This window comes from Penicillium cosmopolitanum, assembly GCF_028827165.1.
Source record: "Penicillium cosmopolitanum strain IBT 29677 chromosome Unknown utg000009l:1.0-9042332.0:1.0-9050551.0, whole genome shotgun sequence".
In the NCBI taxonomy this organism is placed as follows: Eukaryota; Fungi; Ascomycota; class Eurotiomycetes; order Eurotiales; family Aspergillaceae; genus Penicillium; species Penicillium cosmopolitanum.
In genome coordinates, this window is record NW_026622679.1 from 8,034,888 (window position 1) to 8,051,140 (window position 16,253).

Sequence of the window (16,253 nt, forward strand, 5' to 3'; positions counted from 1 at the left end):
ACGCCTCGGATATTCTGCCACCGGGGTGTAGCACCATGGTTAGCACCATAGTGTAACTTAAATATTATAAATATCCATAAACCATAAAAATGATCTCTAGCAATGGGTTCAAGTTCAAGTTCTAAAGATCCAAGAATAGTAATACAGTGGTATTGCAAAACTTGAAGTTTGAAACTCCCTAGGTATTGCCCACCATTATCGACCCGCTTCTAATGGCAGACTACTAGTAGCTACCTGAGAGGGAATATATTGGCCAATCTATTTTATCTTTGGTACCTGGGTAGCTACTTTTCCCCCTTGGGAACTCAGATCAGGGCGGTGGTCCGAGTCAACAAGACCTCAGGTTTCAAACTTTTGCAACGCCACTGTAAGTATACTCGCACCTGGGCAGTTATATATCTCCCCTACAGAGCTGTCGACGTCATCGACAAAGATACTACTACTACTACTACTACTAGCACAATGCTGGTTCTTCAATGTCTGTATTACCCTCGACTGCATCCGAGTCCTCAATAATCCCCGATTGGCCGGATTTCACCATCATGGGGGATCAGCACAGCTTGCCCGCTTCGGGCACGGTGGTGAGAAATTCAAGTTGCTTGTGTCTTGCTCCGAGTCGTCTAGCTATGGTCGTCACTAGAGCTACTACCACTACTACCTCTAGTACTAGTAATACTAGTAGTACCCATGGATACCCTGCACAGCCATCATGATGCTATACTAGTAGAGTCCCGACCAAGGAGTAATATAAATGATAGCATGCCCATCTGGGGCATTGCCCTTCTTAGACCTTTCTCAGCTCAGGGGTTCCAGGGCTTGTGGACTCAGCCTTGTTAACGGCGAAATGACGGTGGGGCGAAAACAGTTCATCGGCCCCCAAATCCACACGTCGTGACCATTGGCAGCTGGGATGAACTGGGGGAGGCTCAAGGCTGTGCATCGCCATCACACAACACATCACTTCTTTCCCCTCCTCCAGGGCACCCAGAGCAGTTTAACTCCATATCGCGAGGAAGAACTTCCTCCACGTGAGATCCCAAAGTTGATTTCTCCGGAATTCTCAGATTCTTCCCAGGGGTTGACAGTGACAGTAATAGTGACAGGTGTTGGCGGTGGAGAGTTTACATTAGTATTAGTGTAGGAGAGACCCTTCTGTTTGGGTCCGAAAGTTCCCAAGTCCCAAGCCCACGGTAAACCCTTCGACCTTCGACCTCCGACTTCCCTCCTCAACCTCCCCCTTTCCCCCTCCCCCTCGCAAACGGGGATGCTTTGAAGAGGAAGACATTTCACTCGTTTCTTCCCCTGTCCGCTCTCTCCCTGACCCTCCTGCGACTGGAGTTATCGGCGAATTGTTCCCGCCCGCGCCGCTCGTGCGGTTGCTCGAAGCGACCGGGCTGACCCAACGCCCCTAGTGACCTCAAATCCATCGGTGGATTTCTGGTCGCATCCGCACCATGTCGCACCCAAATGGTCAACAGGCCTACTATGGCCAGTCGGGCAATCCACCGACTTCTCAACCTACCTCTCAACCCGCCGCCGGTCGTTACGAGAGCTACACCTCGCAACCCAACCCCGCACAGACTCAGCAGCTGCCCAGACGAATGCCAAGCTATAACGCAGGAGATGACTCGCAGCTCCTGAATACAGCGCGACTGCAGCCGACACGGACCGATGGGAATGCGCGATACGCGGTGCAAGGTGGATATGCCGGTCAAGGGGGGCTACAACGTCACGCCCGCGGCATACGGCGAAGACACAGACTCGGGCTTCTCGCGCTCCTCCTCAGATAGGTCGCGCATGTCGCCGACCCGCGCTTCATCGCATACGAGCATGTCTAGCTATGGGTACCGCTACCCCGGATCGTCCGGGCAAGCGGCCTACAACCCGCAACAATATGCCCTTCCACAGTCCCAGACACAGCCCAACCTGAGCTACAATCCATTGTCATATACCAATTCCAACAGTTCCTATGGTTCGTCCTCTGTGTCGAGTCACCAGCCCTATAACCCGGCAGCCTACCAGCCCACGGCGGTTGCAGGCCTGGCATCGCCTACTCTCGCGCGGCGACCCAGCGAGGCTTCGCCATATGGATATACCCCTCCTACCCCCCCAGTCGCACGGATTCTCCCAACAGCCTCCAATGCCCCCCCCCTCGTGGTCCTGATCACCCTTATGGCTCACGACCCTCGCTGTACGGATCCTCTCCTGCCTCCACGGGCCCGCCGACTGCGCCTCCCATCTCGACATCCTACCAAACAATCTCTTCGCCCACTTCGGGTACCTATGCAACCTCGAACTCCCCCTCAGGAGCCTATATGCCTCAGTCGACACCACGAACTTATTACCCCACACCCCAAGGCTTCGGATCTGACTCGCCCTACCCCTCCCACACGATTCCTCCGGTGTCCAGCGTATACGAGGACCAGCCCCCAGAGCCTCCTGTTCACCAACCCCAAGGAAATGGTATCTATAGCAAACGTTCCAGCTTGTCTCATTCGTCATCGGGTCGAACTTTGCCTACCCCGCCAATACAGCAAGATCTCCCTGTCCTGGGGCCAAGACGAACTGACACCCTGACTCGACATCCGCAATCACGCCCCCTACCCGGACCACCACCCGACGCAGAAAATGATATCGCCGATCACGCCAATGATGATCTGTTCAAGGAGATTGAGAGCACGCAGGCCAGCTTCCGTCGACACAGTTCTCGAGCATCGCATGCTGGCTCGGCATCGAACTTGCGTCTGTCGCCAGATGAGCAGCATACACACACAAATGGGAACATGGCAACGGGGACTGGCCAGTATGTGATTTACGATGCTTTTAATGACGGGAGTGATGCGGAAGCCGAGGCGGGAGTCGCAATGCTGCGCATGGCAGAAGAAGAAGAAAAGGCCCGCGAAGAACGCAGCTTTTTACAAGGACGTCCTCGCGCGGAAACCAACGCCTCAATTCGCAGCACTCGCTCCCAAATATCTCCAAGAGATCTCTCCCGAGGGGCCCATCACCTGCGGGCCCGTCACCAAACCACCTATCTCCGAGGGGCAACTCACCGCGTTCTGATACCACTGAAGATAATGAATTCATGGGCCATGATCTGGCCCTTTACGAAGGAGGCTACCAGGGCAATTTGCACTATGGTGAGGGTCCGACCTACATACCCGAGGACACCTCCGAGCCTACTTCTCTTGGTCGATTCCCAGGGACCTCTGGCTCTTTCAGAAGCTCTCACATGTCGTCCGACGAACGTGGAGACTATGTCGGCAACTATGACCATCCACAGATCGCGTACGAATATGCGCAGCGACTTCACCATCTTCCGAAAGATGCTCGAGTGGATGCTGGAGGCACTGGCGGCCTTTCAGCTCCTGGTAATTTTGGGAGGCGGATGAGCTATGATTACGGGGAGGAAGGTGACAGTCCATATGAGCAACAACCAGAGGAGGATCACTCTGGCGATGAAAGCCCCTACAGGGGAGCTGAAGATCTTTTCTTCCACCCTGGTATGCGTCCGCTACCGCCGGCTCCTGTTGAGCCAGCGAATCAAACCGAGCTCCACTCGCATCTGATGCCTGCGGGCACGTATCGACCACCGGAGCAGGATGAGATGCAGGGTTACACAGTGTATAGACACCCCTCCTCTCCGACATCAGCGGACTACTATGAAGATGCTTTGCTCAGTCCATCTCAAGTCCCGCGGTCGTCGTCCTTGTCGACTCCCATTGGACCTCGTACTGATCCACCTATCAGATCGAAGACCGATGCGGATCGAGCCAAGTACAAGCAACAGCAGGAGTTCTTGTGGCAGCTCCAAGAGAAGGAACTGCCTAAGATCGATCCGGCCGAAGCCGCTGCCACCATGGCATTGGATCTCCCTACGATCCCCGCCGGTCGCCGCAAGAAGTTCATTCCAACAAAGCTGTCCTCTGAACAGTTCAAGAAGTGTGCCGAGCCGTGGGCTTTGAGTTCTATTCTGTCTTGGATTCGAGATCTCAGCGAGGATGAGACTGATCTTCGGGAACACGCCATCGTGGAAGCGATTGTGGCTTTGCTTACCCACAAGGTTCCGACCATGAATATCGCTGATGCCGAGACCTTGGCTGCTCGGGTTGTTAGCAGCATGCTCCAGGAGGAGGCCTTGGTCAAAGAGGAAGAATGGGTCAAATTCAGCTCTGGTACCATCTCGGGTGTACTCTTCCAGGTTACTGGTACTGGGTGTTACTCATCGAAGCTCCACGAACACGAAATTCACATTGAGGATACTGACTCTTATGGTCGATGCTATTCTCATCACTGCATGAGAACATTGAAGAAGGTCAACCTGAAGGCTCAAATGATGGCACCGCAGAAAAAAGCGGAGGATTGGGTCACATTCTACAAAATTTCCAAGGAAGTTTTCGACTTTACCCAAAGAAGGAAATTGAACGTCAAAACATCTTGCACGAGATTGTGATTACAGAGGATTCATTCATTGCCCAGCTAGATGTCCTGCGAGAGCTCTATCGAGACCAGCTGGCCAACATGAACCCTTCAATCATCCCGACCAAGCGATTGAATAAATTCTTGAGCGATGTTTTCGGCAAAGTCGATGCAGTGAAGAAGGCCAACGAAGACTTCTTACTCGCTCAGCTTAAATACCGCCAAAAGGAACAGGGCCCCTTTATCGGAGGCTTTAGTGACATCTTCAGAGAATGGATTCGCAAAGCCAAGAATACCTATATTGACTATGCGGCGACATTCCCAAACGCAAATTACTATGTTCGCAAAGAAGCCGAGCGAAATGTTCACTTCAGACAGTTTTTGAATCAAGTTCGCGAGCACAAGTTGTCAAATCGACTCAGCTGGGATACTTTCCTCAAGGCCCCGATCACTCGTATCCAGCGTTACACACTTTTGCTCAATACGGTTCATCGGAACATGCCCAAAGACTCGGAGGAGAAGACAAACCTGGCGCAAGCAATTGAGGAGATCAAGGTGGTGGCGCTGGAGTGTGACAACAAGGTCGGTGAGATGAACAAAAAGACGGACCTGATGGAACTTGCATCCAAGTTGCAGCTTCGTCCCGAAATGAAGAAGGAAGTCGAACTTAACCTCGAGCACCTGGGCCGCGAGATCATCTTCCGAGGTGATCTTCAGAGGCCAGGAACCCGCACAAGATTCCTTGTCGATACGCACGCCATCCTGTTCGACCACTACTTTGTCCTCGCCAAGACCTTCACCACACGAGACCAATCGCGGTCATCGAAGTACGAGCGTTACGATGTGTCGAAGCTGCCTATCCCCATGGATCTGCTAGCTTTGGAAAGCACCAACGATGACCCCGTCGTCAAATCCTCTGTGAGAGGTGTCGCAACCGTGACGCCCCAGGGTGGCGTGAGCCCAGGACCTGGCACCTCCACAAATGGAGGCACTACAACCCTTGAGAATAAGGATGATAAGATTTTGTTCCCATTCAAGATTAAGCATCTCGGTAAGACTGGCACCTACACTCTTTATGCTTTCTCTGCCCAAGGCCGAATGGATTGGTGTCAGAAAATCATTGAGGCGAAGACGAAACATGCCGCTGCCCTTTTCTCTCAAAATGCGGAGCCATTTCGACTTCGCGTGCTGGCGGACACGGCGTTCGGTTACTCAGAACACGCGTCTGGAACGAAGAGTATTACCATCAAGGGCACGCCATTGCATCGGGCAATCAAGGAGGTCGAGAAGAAGTACGAAGGGTCTGGGACCAGACCTGCTGCAGTTTGCAGGGCAAGCGTCAACTGTGCCACGGTCTTCCAGCAACCCCCAGGGCGACAAATGTGTGCCGTGGGAACAGATTACGGAGTGTACATGTCTGATCTCAGCAATCCGCGAGGCTGGTATCGGGTAAGTAATCCTGCGGCTCCACGGCGTTTTTTGTTTCGTGTTCGGCGATTAACAAATTTTAGGCGATTCCAATCTTGCGGGTCACTCAGATTGCCGTCTTTGAGGAATTTAATCTATTCTTGCTCATCGCCGATCGGTCTCTTATTGCATACCATCTTGACGTGGTCTGTCCTGCTAGTGGGGTTACTTCTCAATCACAGGACTCGGCTCGTCGAGCCCCGCAAAAGCTGTCTGGGACCCGTGAAGTTGGTTTCTTTGCAGCAGGTCGGATGAAGGATAGATACTTGGTCTTGTACAAGAAGCGGGACGGACTGTCTTCTACTTTCAAGGTATGTTTGACTCCAGCTGTTGTTTCATGTTGAGATGGACATAATACTGACCCAGCCTGTCTCCTTTAGGTTCTCGAGCCCATCCTCCAGAAGTCAGCTTCAAGTAAGAGCCGCTTCTTCCAATCCCGTCGTTCACAGACCGAATTCTTCCGCGAATATGACGAGTTTTACATCCCTGCCGAAAGTTATGGCATCAATATGTTCCACTCTTCCCTCGCCATCTCTACCCAGCGCGGTATCGAAGTTCTCACCCTGGACAAGAAGCAGTCCTGGTCCGTGCCGGATTTTAGGTCTGAGACTTCCGATGCCTCCGACACCCTCATGAGCATCGCCCACCGCATCAAAGATCTCCGACCACTGGGAATGTTCCGACTGAGCGACAGCGAATTCCTTGTTGCCTACCAGGAATGTGCCGTCTATGTCAATAAGCACGGTGATGTTTCACGCAGTGTGGTGATGGAGTTTGTGGGTAGCGCACACACGGCCTGTCTACATGGGAAATTCCTCATGCTGTTCAACGATGACTTCGTCGAGGTCCGCAACGCCATGAATGGTCGACTTAGACAGGTCATTCCGGGTCACAATGTTGTTTGCCTGGACGATGGCAGCAAGTTACCCGGATCATTTGGCCAGGCTAACACGAACACGAACATGAGCGGCTTCACTGGATCTAGCAATGGCGTTTCGATTGGTTCAACCCAGCATACAGTCAAGATTTGCATGCAACATCCTGAGCATACATCCAGTCAGATTGTGTTGGAGCTGGTTGAGAACCAAGGCCAGAAGGATTAGTCCTATTCCGCTGGAACCAGCTAATCACTCAGCTGCTCTCTGTTTATTCCCATGTGACTCGTTCCATGCGTTTCGCTCGAATGGAGCCAGCCTGACCCCTTGTCATTTTCCTCCCGTCGTCTGGTTCAAAATTCATCCCCTTGTATTCGATAATCAGCCCCTTTCTTGATTTGGCATGATGTTCATCTGCATTTTGACTCCCTTTCCACCTTACGAATGCCCTGGGTATCCTTGTTTGTCTGAGTCCACCTTTTTCTTATACCCTCCTCATTATTCTACCTCCCCGCCATCCACCACCTTTTCACCCCGCTTCTCTTCTCTTCTTTTCTCCAATTCCTCTCTTCTAATGGTCGTTTTCTGAATTGGGACGGATTGACGGGGCATACCTTTTGTATGCATTGCACTTTTCATGATTTCGCAGAGCGCTGTCCTGATGACATGTTTGTACATAGAAATGTCAGTGTGCCATCTCACGACTCTAACGATTTTTTTTTTCTATTTCTTTTGGACCCCCCTCGCCCTATCTACTTCTTTTGATCATGTATTTTTGTTTAAGTAAAAATTATATCTATTATTTTGTTCTAAATTTGGTGTTCCGATCTATGATCTCATGTTACCTGTCGAATGCTGGGTCACAGTGAAGAAATTTCTCTCAGATTAATTTAGTTGAATCTGACATATCCAGCCTTAGGAGCGCCACATGAGATGTGGTTGTGAATGCCGGGAGGCTGGGCTGGAACGGAGTAGTGCCTGAAACAACACGATCTCGAATTTGGGGGCCCGGGGCGTACTTGCAGGTGTACCTATCGCCAAGGAAACCAGGACATTTGAGGGTCTACCGTTTGGAATATGATTATGACCGGAAGACTCTTTCTGAGAGGGTTGCTAAATGGACCGCCCTTTCTGCTAAATGGACCATGGGCCCTTCAAGTTCTGAATCCAGATTAGTATGTAACCTCCATACAACTTTGGATATACTTAATCTACCTCTATAGCGCTGTAAAAGTTTCTAGTCCTTTGTTGACCTCTCTAGTCTCTGCCTTTCTATAATAGACTAGTACCTACCTGAGGTGGAATAGAGTAGGTAATATATTCTATGCTAGGTAGGTACTAGTCTGCTATTAGAAGACAGTAACTTATAAGAGAAAATAGACAGTTAGAAATTTTTGTAGTACTATTGTAGACATAGATTGAGTATATCTAAATTTGTATGGAGATTACATACTAATCTGGATTCAGAAGGGCCCATGGTCCATTTAGCAAAAAGGGCGGTCCATTTAGCAACCCTCCTTTCTGAGGCCTCTTGGGCGTTTTTCTTTTTCGGGGTGACTGCCCAATATGGGGCGAACTGAATTTTGAGTTGGGACCCGGCTGGGTTTAGTCGTTTCATATCGAGGGAGGATTTGCAGGTTTCCGCCATTTCCCGGGTGTACTAGTTCGCTCTAGTTAACCCCTAGGAACTGTCAGGATTTTGAGACCTTTGAAATGGTAAAGCATAAATGGAGTGAGAGCGAGGGGGGGGGTTGAGATTCTATTCGGAGAATTCCCGTCGAAGATTGCATGTTTGATAGTCATTTGTATTAGGATAATTCAGAAATAACTGTCATTTGTATAGTACAAGTACGTTTGATCTTCAAATTAATTAAAAGTTGATGGATATAGATCAACTGTACCAGAAAATCATGTTCCAGAAGCGAAGAGACACTGTTTTTGGGACCGGGATTCACGATGAAACAGAATCCCCCGTTTCATCAGCCCTGCATCTTACTCTACACAGATATCTCTCCCGAAGTCCACATAAATGAGAACTACCGAACCTCGGCGATCGGTATATGATGAATTGCAATATAAAGGACAGTATGATTTCAACCCGTTCATGAACTGGCATCCTCGATCACTCCTCCAGTCTTTCACTCTCATTACTTCTCCTTCAGAGCTGGCCTCTATTCAATCTTTATCAAAGGTCTTCAACGGATTCCATTCTAAATCACGCATTATTCTCACAATGAAGTCCGCCGTTTTCCTCTACGTTCTTAGCACCGCCCTCGCGGCTCCAACCCGCACCATCGAGGAGCGCCAACTGTCTGGCCTGGGTGGCTCTAGCAGTGATAGCGGCCTGGGTGCTCTTTCTTCTCTTTTCCCCGGCCTGGGTGGTGATAGCTCCTCAACCAGCGGCTTGCCTAGCCCTGAATCTCTCATCCCTGGTGGCTCTAGCGATAGCTCGGATTCTTCCAGCACCGGTGGTCTTCCTGATCTATCTAGTCTTACCGGTGGCTCCTCTTCATCCAGCGGCCTTGGTGCCTTGTCCTCCCTCATCCCCAGCACAGGCGGCGGTTCCTCCACTGGCTCTGGCCTCGGAGCCCTGTCTTCTCTTATTCCCAGCTCTGGAAGCAGCGACTCCTCTGGTCTTTCTGGTCTGGGTGACCTCTCTGGCCTGGGAAAAAGACAGCTAGGAGGATCTACCACCGAGAACGGAGTCACCAGCAACCAGGGCTGCCAGCCGCTGACCTTTATCTTTGCCCGTGGTAGCACTGAGATGGGCAACATGGGCTCTGTCGTGGGCCCCGAGGTCGCCTCCGCACTCAAGTCTCAGTTGAACAACAAGGTCACCGTGCAGGGTGTTACATATGATGCTGGAATCGCAAGCAACGCCGAGCTGGGTGCCAATGGCGGCCCCATCATGGCCAAGCTGGTTAAGCAGGCTCTTAGCCAGTGCCCCAAGACCAAGGTCGTTGTTGGTGGTTATTCCCAGGGCTCCATGGTTGTTCACAATGCCGCCAGCAGCCTGAGCTCCGGCCAGATCAGCGCTGCGGTTCTCTTTGGTGACCCATTCAAGACCCAGGCTGTTGGAAAGGTTGCTAGCAGCAATGTTAAGGAGTACTGCGCCTCCGGTGACCCTGTCTGTGAGAATGGATTCAATGTCATGGCTCACATCACCTACGGCAGTGATGCAAAGGAGGCTGCCGCTTTCCTGATCAAGGCTTCTGGAGTCTCATCTTCTTAGGTTTTATGACTTCTCTGTACGGAATATCATGTAGAGATAGATAGCTCAAGAAATTCGGATTGGTTTTGTCTTGTCTGCAATAAGAGAAATCAATCCAAACATTATCCCGACTATCTCTCCAATATGTAATATACGTAAAAGCTCACCTTGTGCAAGGAAAATAATCTTTTACCTAGGTAGTAGTAGCAATAATAGACTGATGGCATGAAGAGTCGTTGAGCGGCACTCCTTGCGGAAAACTTGAAGCCAGATTCCGAAGGACGAGAGTATCTAATTGGCGTTTACTCGTAGGGTTTATCCATGGATGAAGTGTAGTATTTTCCCAAGTGATTGAGGAAATTCATAAATAAGCCCCCCCCCCCCCCTATACAGAATATCTTTCCAGGTGTCAACGAAACAATTCCAAGGTTCGCAATTCTCTTTCGCAAAGTAGAAACTAAATGCACGAATCCACACAGTAAAATGAGTCATATTGGCTTGGTTAACTAGTGGCCCCAAATGGCCTCCAAATGGCCACTAACCGGATGCGAGACTTGGGTGGTCTCACATTCGTAAAAAAACGATGAAACCCCCAAAGCTCCGAGAGAAAGCCAGAGCCCTTTGAAGCGACAGGGAAAATGGCATCCAATAAAGCTGCGTCGATGTCCGGACCTACCGCCCGAGATTTTGACCCCATCTTCCAACTCTTAGATCCAGCCAGCCTAATATCGCTCAGCCAAATAAACGTCCATTTGCGATGGGTCATCCAGCCGATGAAACTAGACTTCTGCGAGCGGCTCTTGTTCTTTGAATCGATACAACAAGGAGGGAAAACCGTACCTATATATGACTCGAGGACCAACACAATCCAGCCTGACTGCTCTAATAAGGCTGAATGGAAATCGATGTTATGGGCCTATGACGACTGTCTCCGCATGCTACCTCATACTACTTTTAACAACCATCGCATTCTCGGACTGGGCTACCAAAAACCTGTCCCTAACTCGCCCATGGTTACCAAATTTACAAGCTAGGAGCCAGCAAGCACAGGACAAGACCCCACTACAGACGAAGCTTGGCGCCAAAGGCATCACCTTGGTATCGAGTGTGAGATTGAAGTACTCCAAAGGAGATACAGAATTGCGATAACTCAAATACATAATAATGAGCGCTAGGATCAAAGACAGTTAAGATCTCGATTAGCTTGGTTTCAAGAATGCGGAATGGCCGCCTTCGAGGAGATGACTTTCGAAGACTTCGTTGAATTATCAAAGGAACAAGAAGTCGATTGTTAATCCAGGAAGCATTTTCCACCGAATTGGCACACTGCGGTTTCATACGTCATCAATGCAAGTGTAATGAATGTCGGTATCAACGAGGCGAGCTGAGTACTCGACCTCGAAGGATTGGCAACGCACATTGTTCCATGGTTCTGTACATTACACCTATATGACAGATGAAGAAATAGGTGCACGAGAAACAAATAACCAAGAGGAGCTTCGGAAGTGGCCCCGCACCCTGCAAAACGAAGAGATGTATGACGATATGCACTGCAATAACTGCTTCGTACAAGCTCATGGCCGACAGGAGCTCGGAAAGCTCTATATCCCTTTTCTCGAGCAGCGTATTGGGCGCCAGAAGGTGCAGCTGGTACAGGGCATAGATGAGAAAATGGACAACCTCTCGAGAAACTCGTTCGAATGTCCCAACAAATGGACACATGAGATATATAACATAACAGATGGATATTCTGAGATATGGAGAGCCAGTGAAACCAGCGATGAGTTTTACTCGATGGGGGTCTTATCTTGTTACAAGGCCTTGATCAATTTTTTGAGCCGGACGAAGAATGCGGGGAAGAACAACAATTGTCGCAATTGGCACGGGATGGAGGGTCAGATGGACGGTATGCGAAAGGATTATGATCATAGGCTGGTCCAGTTGGAATGGATCAAAGACATTATTCTTCAAGTCAAAGAGCCGGGGAATGTCGAGAAGACGGCCGAGTGGGCTCTAGGTGATACTACGAGACTTCTATATTTCTAGAAGAGATAGTTGGTACATGACAACCTTGGAATGTATCAAATCCATAAGATTCCCAGGTAGCTAGGTGAATACAAGGGAGAAGAACCGAATTGAAAAGCTTCTAAACAATGGATTTCTACCACATCACACCACCACAGACACGGAACATGCATCAAACAAGGTATAATTGCACACCGATAGATATAGTTAAGAAACCAAAGGAAGGGAACGAGGGGATGCATTGGAATAAAAGGATTCTCCAAAGTATAACAAGACAAGAACGGGATATCATCAAGACTCAAACTCAACGACTTTACTCACGACCTCCGCATCGTGAGCGGAAGAAGGCGAGCCCTTGGCTCCGTGCTGACCCTTCGTTTCAGCTTCATCCTTGTTGTCCAGAAGCGAAGAGCCCTCGCCCTTTTCGCGGACACTAAGGACCTCGGCACCTTCAAGGAGATCGCGATCTGCGTCCCGGACACTGCGACGTTCCATGTCTCCGCCGTATGCGCCTGCACCCCAACTGGAGATACCGCCCGCCATTGCAGCGGCGGCGTTACTGTCGCGGCGGAGTTCATCTTCGTCATCATCCTCATCTTCGTCGTCGTCACGGCCGAGGGCATTACGTTCGAGATCTCGCTGAGCCTCGTCCATGCGTTTCTTGACCTCGGCAGCCATGCGAATACCATCTGTGACGATGTTGTCGAGGACACCGCGAAGGCCTTTGCCGGGTGGAACGATCCCACCGGAGGCGCCGACAGAAACGCTGCCGGCAGTAGCGATGTTAGAAGGACGGGCGCTGCCAATGTTGGAGAATGTTGTAAGGTTAGATGATAGAGATGACGATGCAGCGAGTGAGGCTGGGTGAGGGTGGTCGGAGAGATGGAATGATTGCGGGAAATAGGATTCGAAAAATTGCTCGAGCAGTTCATCTGCTAGAATAACCATGCGGAAGGTAGGAAGGGTGATGTGGAGTGGATTGTTGGGGTCGAGAGCTGGGTTTGCGGACTCGGATCTCGGTCGGTTTGGCTCGCCGTCGCCAGATTGGCTTGGCTTGGAAGTGGCATTTGGTGCCGGCTTGTTCGATTTAGAGTCGTCGACGTTGATCAGGTCTTCCTCGTCATCTCCAATGGCGAAAGAGTCTAGTTTGTCTGTCACCTCGGTGGTGGCGTCCTGCTGGGATGCCTTTTGATTCTCAGGGTGGCTTGGGTCGGCGTACTCGAAGCAGCGACGAATGAATGCGCTGACGCTCCCAAGGAAGCGCTCGTCGACTGTAAGAGTATTCTGTTCCGCATGGTCGTGATCACGGGGGCTGTTCAAGTCCTCCAAAGATTGTGTCGCAGTAATTGTACCTTCGAAGCCCCGACGTGAAAGGAAGAGGAATGCCTCGGAGATTTTCAGAATGCCCTCCCGATCAACTTGGCCATTGCCACTATCATCATAAAGATTGAAGAAGTAGTTAATGTTGTTCATGATATCCGGCGACCCCTTCAGTCTGGCCAGTCCATTAACGACATTCTGTAGACTTAATCCTTCTTCAGAATCCGTGGCCCACTTCCGATACAGACGCTGCATGAACTCGTGGTCGGCCGGCTGCCGACGATTGGCCCACAATAGTGACTTGCTGCTGCTGCCCTTGAGGCTGCCGAAGCCAGAGCTAGACTCTGACCTTGAGCCAGCAGGGGTATCCGAAACAGCCCATTTCGAGGTTGCAGCTAGGAACTCACGGAAAGCGTCATAGTCCATATGAGTCGGGCTTGGCCCAAGACCCACACGACCCATCTCTGTGTCTGCAGGGGGGGCCAAGGACCGAAAGACGTTCCGATTTCTTCTTCTCCTGTCGTCTTCTCTCTTCCTCCAAGAGCTTCTGCTGCTGCTGCCATTGATAGAGTGTATCGTAGAAGCGATCGTAGATTGTTCCAAGATCGTCCACACTGAGGCGTTTGCTTTCAGGACCGAGGTTGCGGATTGATGTGCGCTTAGCGAAGTTCTCAATATTCTCCAGAACCGCACCCTTGTGTTTTTCACGTTGCTCTTCAATGGTACTGTGTGTGATGCCAGAAAATTCCTTGAAAGCGACAACCATCAGCTCTTGGAATCGAGTGATGGCACGTAGCTTTGGGTTCTCGGATCTTGGATGGGCAGATTCGTCGAGGCGCGAGAAATAGGTTTTCAGAACCGAGACGAATGATCCGTCATCCTGGACATCAAGCAGTTCCTCGCCATTGATGCGGAGAATGGCCAGGCCGACCTGGAAGAGAACCTTGGGACCTTCAAGGAAAAAGACATCGAGAACACGGAAGGCGAAAACGAGAGGCATAGAGTTGATATACAATGAAAGGAACCATGGAAGAGAAACGACGGAAAGCTGTACATCGGTCTTGATGAGGTGCTCCCAAAGAACAGGCATTGTCTTCTCCACCAGGGATTCGAACACCTTTTGATCTAAAAGGGTACCATACATTGTCGTCGAGTAATAGCCTGGGAGAAGGCGATCGCAGAGAACGGAAAGAAGGAAAAATGCTTGTGCCTCGGACATATAACTGTTTTGCATTAGCAGCTGCGATCGGGAGTGGGAATTCGGGAACAAACATCAATAGAGCGGCAACAACAATATTCATAGCCTGACAGTAGCCAATCTCGGCGTTCGTCCAACTATATGCCGTAAGGACTCGTCGTAGACGACCAATGCCCTCCTCGCTCTGGAAGCCAGGATATTCGGGTAAACTGCGGTTCAAATCCTTTTCAATCTCATCGATTGCAAGAGACTCTTGGCCCTGGAATTTGACCAACGTCTCCTGGTACAATTTAGGAGAGCGAATGCGAAGGAAGAGGGAGCCTGATGAAAGCTCCCATACTTCACCACGCAGTCGATTGGGCAAGCCCACGCGTATCAACTTATGGAATGTTGGTTGTCGAACAAGAGTGGCATTCCGGCCGTTCTCTGTAGAAGGAAGAGTTAGCACCGACCTTGGAAGGAGGAAGGGGGAAAAGACTATCAAATTGTAGGCATACCTCGGAAATATTCACCCCAGAGTCTCATCTTACTCCGGTCTCGAAGCTTACGCGCATCACCAGGATAGCGGAAAAGCATACCCAACCCGGCATCAGGGGGCGGCCGACCATCTCCCTCGCCTCCTTCTTGTGCCTTGCCTTTCGCACCGGAGAGTAGGTATTCCGAGTAGCAGTCACTGACAACAAGTCTTAGATTGTCAACCTCCTTCATGCCCTCTCGCAACCCTTTCTTAAGAGTGTCACAGAATCGCTCGCATGCTTGCCTGCTGCCGACAAGTTGAAGGATCAAGCGCTGTGGGGTAAAGTTGGGCTCTTGTTGCTTGTTCAGCAGGCCATTCCATGTCGTCAATGCGAGTGAGAAAACATGACTAGCACTGTGTAGACGCTCAACTCGCCGGATGCAGGAGAGCGGAAGAGTGAAACCATTGCCAGAAGGACCGGTACCATGTGTTTGACCAGTGAAATTGGTGGACGCGCTAAGTGTAGCCGAGGGCAGGAAGCTTGTCGGTTGGGTAGAGAAGCAGATAAATCGCTCACTGAGATGCAGACGGCCGGTATATCGGTTACCCGTGCGGTCAACGCGACGAGCGCTATCGCCCGAGCCGGAGTTCGAGTTTGGTAAAGGGAGGACGAGCTCGGCGGTAATCTCTTGGAGCGGGTTTTGTGAATCGGGGAGGCGGAATTGTTGGCGGAATAGTGAGGCTTTGGAAGGTGTGCCGTCAGATGAGGAGAGGGAGGGGATATTGAAATTAGCCGGATCGATAAGCGATTGGGCTTTCTGAACGAAAGACGACCACGGAATCATGGTGGGCAACAGTCGAGCTGAGTCGGACCCGGCGTTTAGAGAGGTGATGTCGGCACGGAGCTAGAGCTGCGGTTTAAGATGACGAGCTGATTGGGACAGAACGCTGCGCAAAACGGCCCGTGCTTGGTTTAAATGAGTTTCCAACGGTCATTGTACAATATGAATCACTCATGAACAAGCACTGGGCCTGTAGCTCAGAGAACGTGGGGGGATGGGGGGTGTTGTTGTTGGGAGGGGGCGATGCTGGCGATGTCCGTCGCAGTCACGTGAATGATACCCAGCCTTACAGTCAGCATTTCTCTGAGTAGGGCTCTCAACTCTCAACTACGAGTTCAAACTGATAGATTATTACGGGATAATGTATTTTATTGTTTACAAAAGCTTTGAGGACATAGTTGTACGAAGAAAATCAAAGGAGTATCATTGTAGAGAGAGA

At 50.6% G+C, this 16,253-nt stretch overlaps 4 protein-coding genes across 4 annotated transcripts; 3 read left to right on the top strand and 1 right to left on the bottom strand.

The window, feature by feature from the left end:
* Positions 1 to 1,454: 1,454 nt before the first annotated feature.
* Positions 1,455 to 6,989, top strand: N7509_011094 (putative Rho guanyl nucleotide exchange factor; the record flags this gene model as incomplete). Its single annotated transcript, XM_056635731.1, has 7 exons — positions 1,455 to 1,728; positions 1,787 to 2,277; positions 2,325 to 3,056; positions 3,125 to 4,393; positions 4,447 to 5,868; positions 5,931 to 6,197; positions 6,267 to 6,989. 7 exons carry the CDS (start codon positions 1,455 to 1,457, stop codon positions 6,987 to 6,989), a joined length of 5,178 nt encoding a protein of 1,725 aa, XP_056486351.1.
* Positions 6,990 to 8,994: 2,005 nt separating this feature from the next.
* Positions 8,995 to 9,993, top strand: N7509_011095 (carbohydrate esterase family 5 protein; the record flags this gene model as incomplete). The annotated part of the gene is made up of 1 exon (XM_056635732.1): positions 8,995 to 9,993. One exon carries the CDS (start codon positions 8,995 to 8,997, stop codon positions 9,991 to 9,993), a length of 999 nt encoding a protein of 332 aa, XP_056486352.1.
* Positions 9,994 to 11,421: 1,428 nt separating this feature from the next.
* Positions 11,422 to 12,018, top strand: N7509_011096 (uncharacterized protein; the record flags this gene model as incomplete). Its single annotated transcript, XM_056635733.1, has 1 exon — positions 11,422 to 12,018. The coding sequence occupies one exon, from the start codon at positions 11,422 to 11,424 to the stop codon at positions 12,016 to 12,018; it is 597 nt and encodes a 198-aa protein (XP_056486353.1).
* A 270-nt stretch (positions 12,019 to 12,288) lies between these two features.
* N7509_011097 (GTPase-activating protein) lies at positions 12,289 to 15,817 on the bottom strand (the record flags this gene model as incomplete). Its single annotated transcript, XM_056635734.1, has 4 exons — positions 12,289 to 13,779; positions 13,808 to 14,540; positions 14,590 to 14,941; positions 15,013 to 15,817. 4 exons carry the CDS (start codon positions 15,815 to 15,817, stop codon positions 12,289 to 12,291), a joined length of 3,381 nt encoding a protein of 1,126 aa, XP_056486354.1.
* Positions 15,818 to 16,253: the final 436 nt, after the last annotated feature.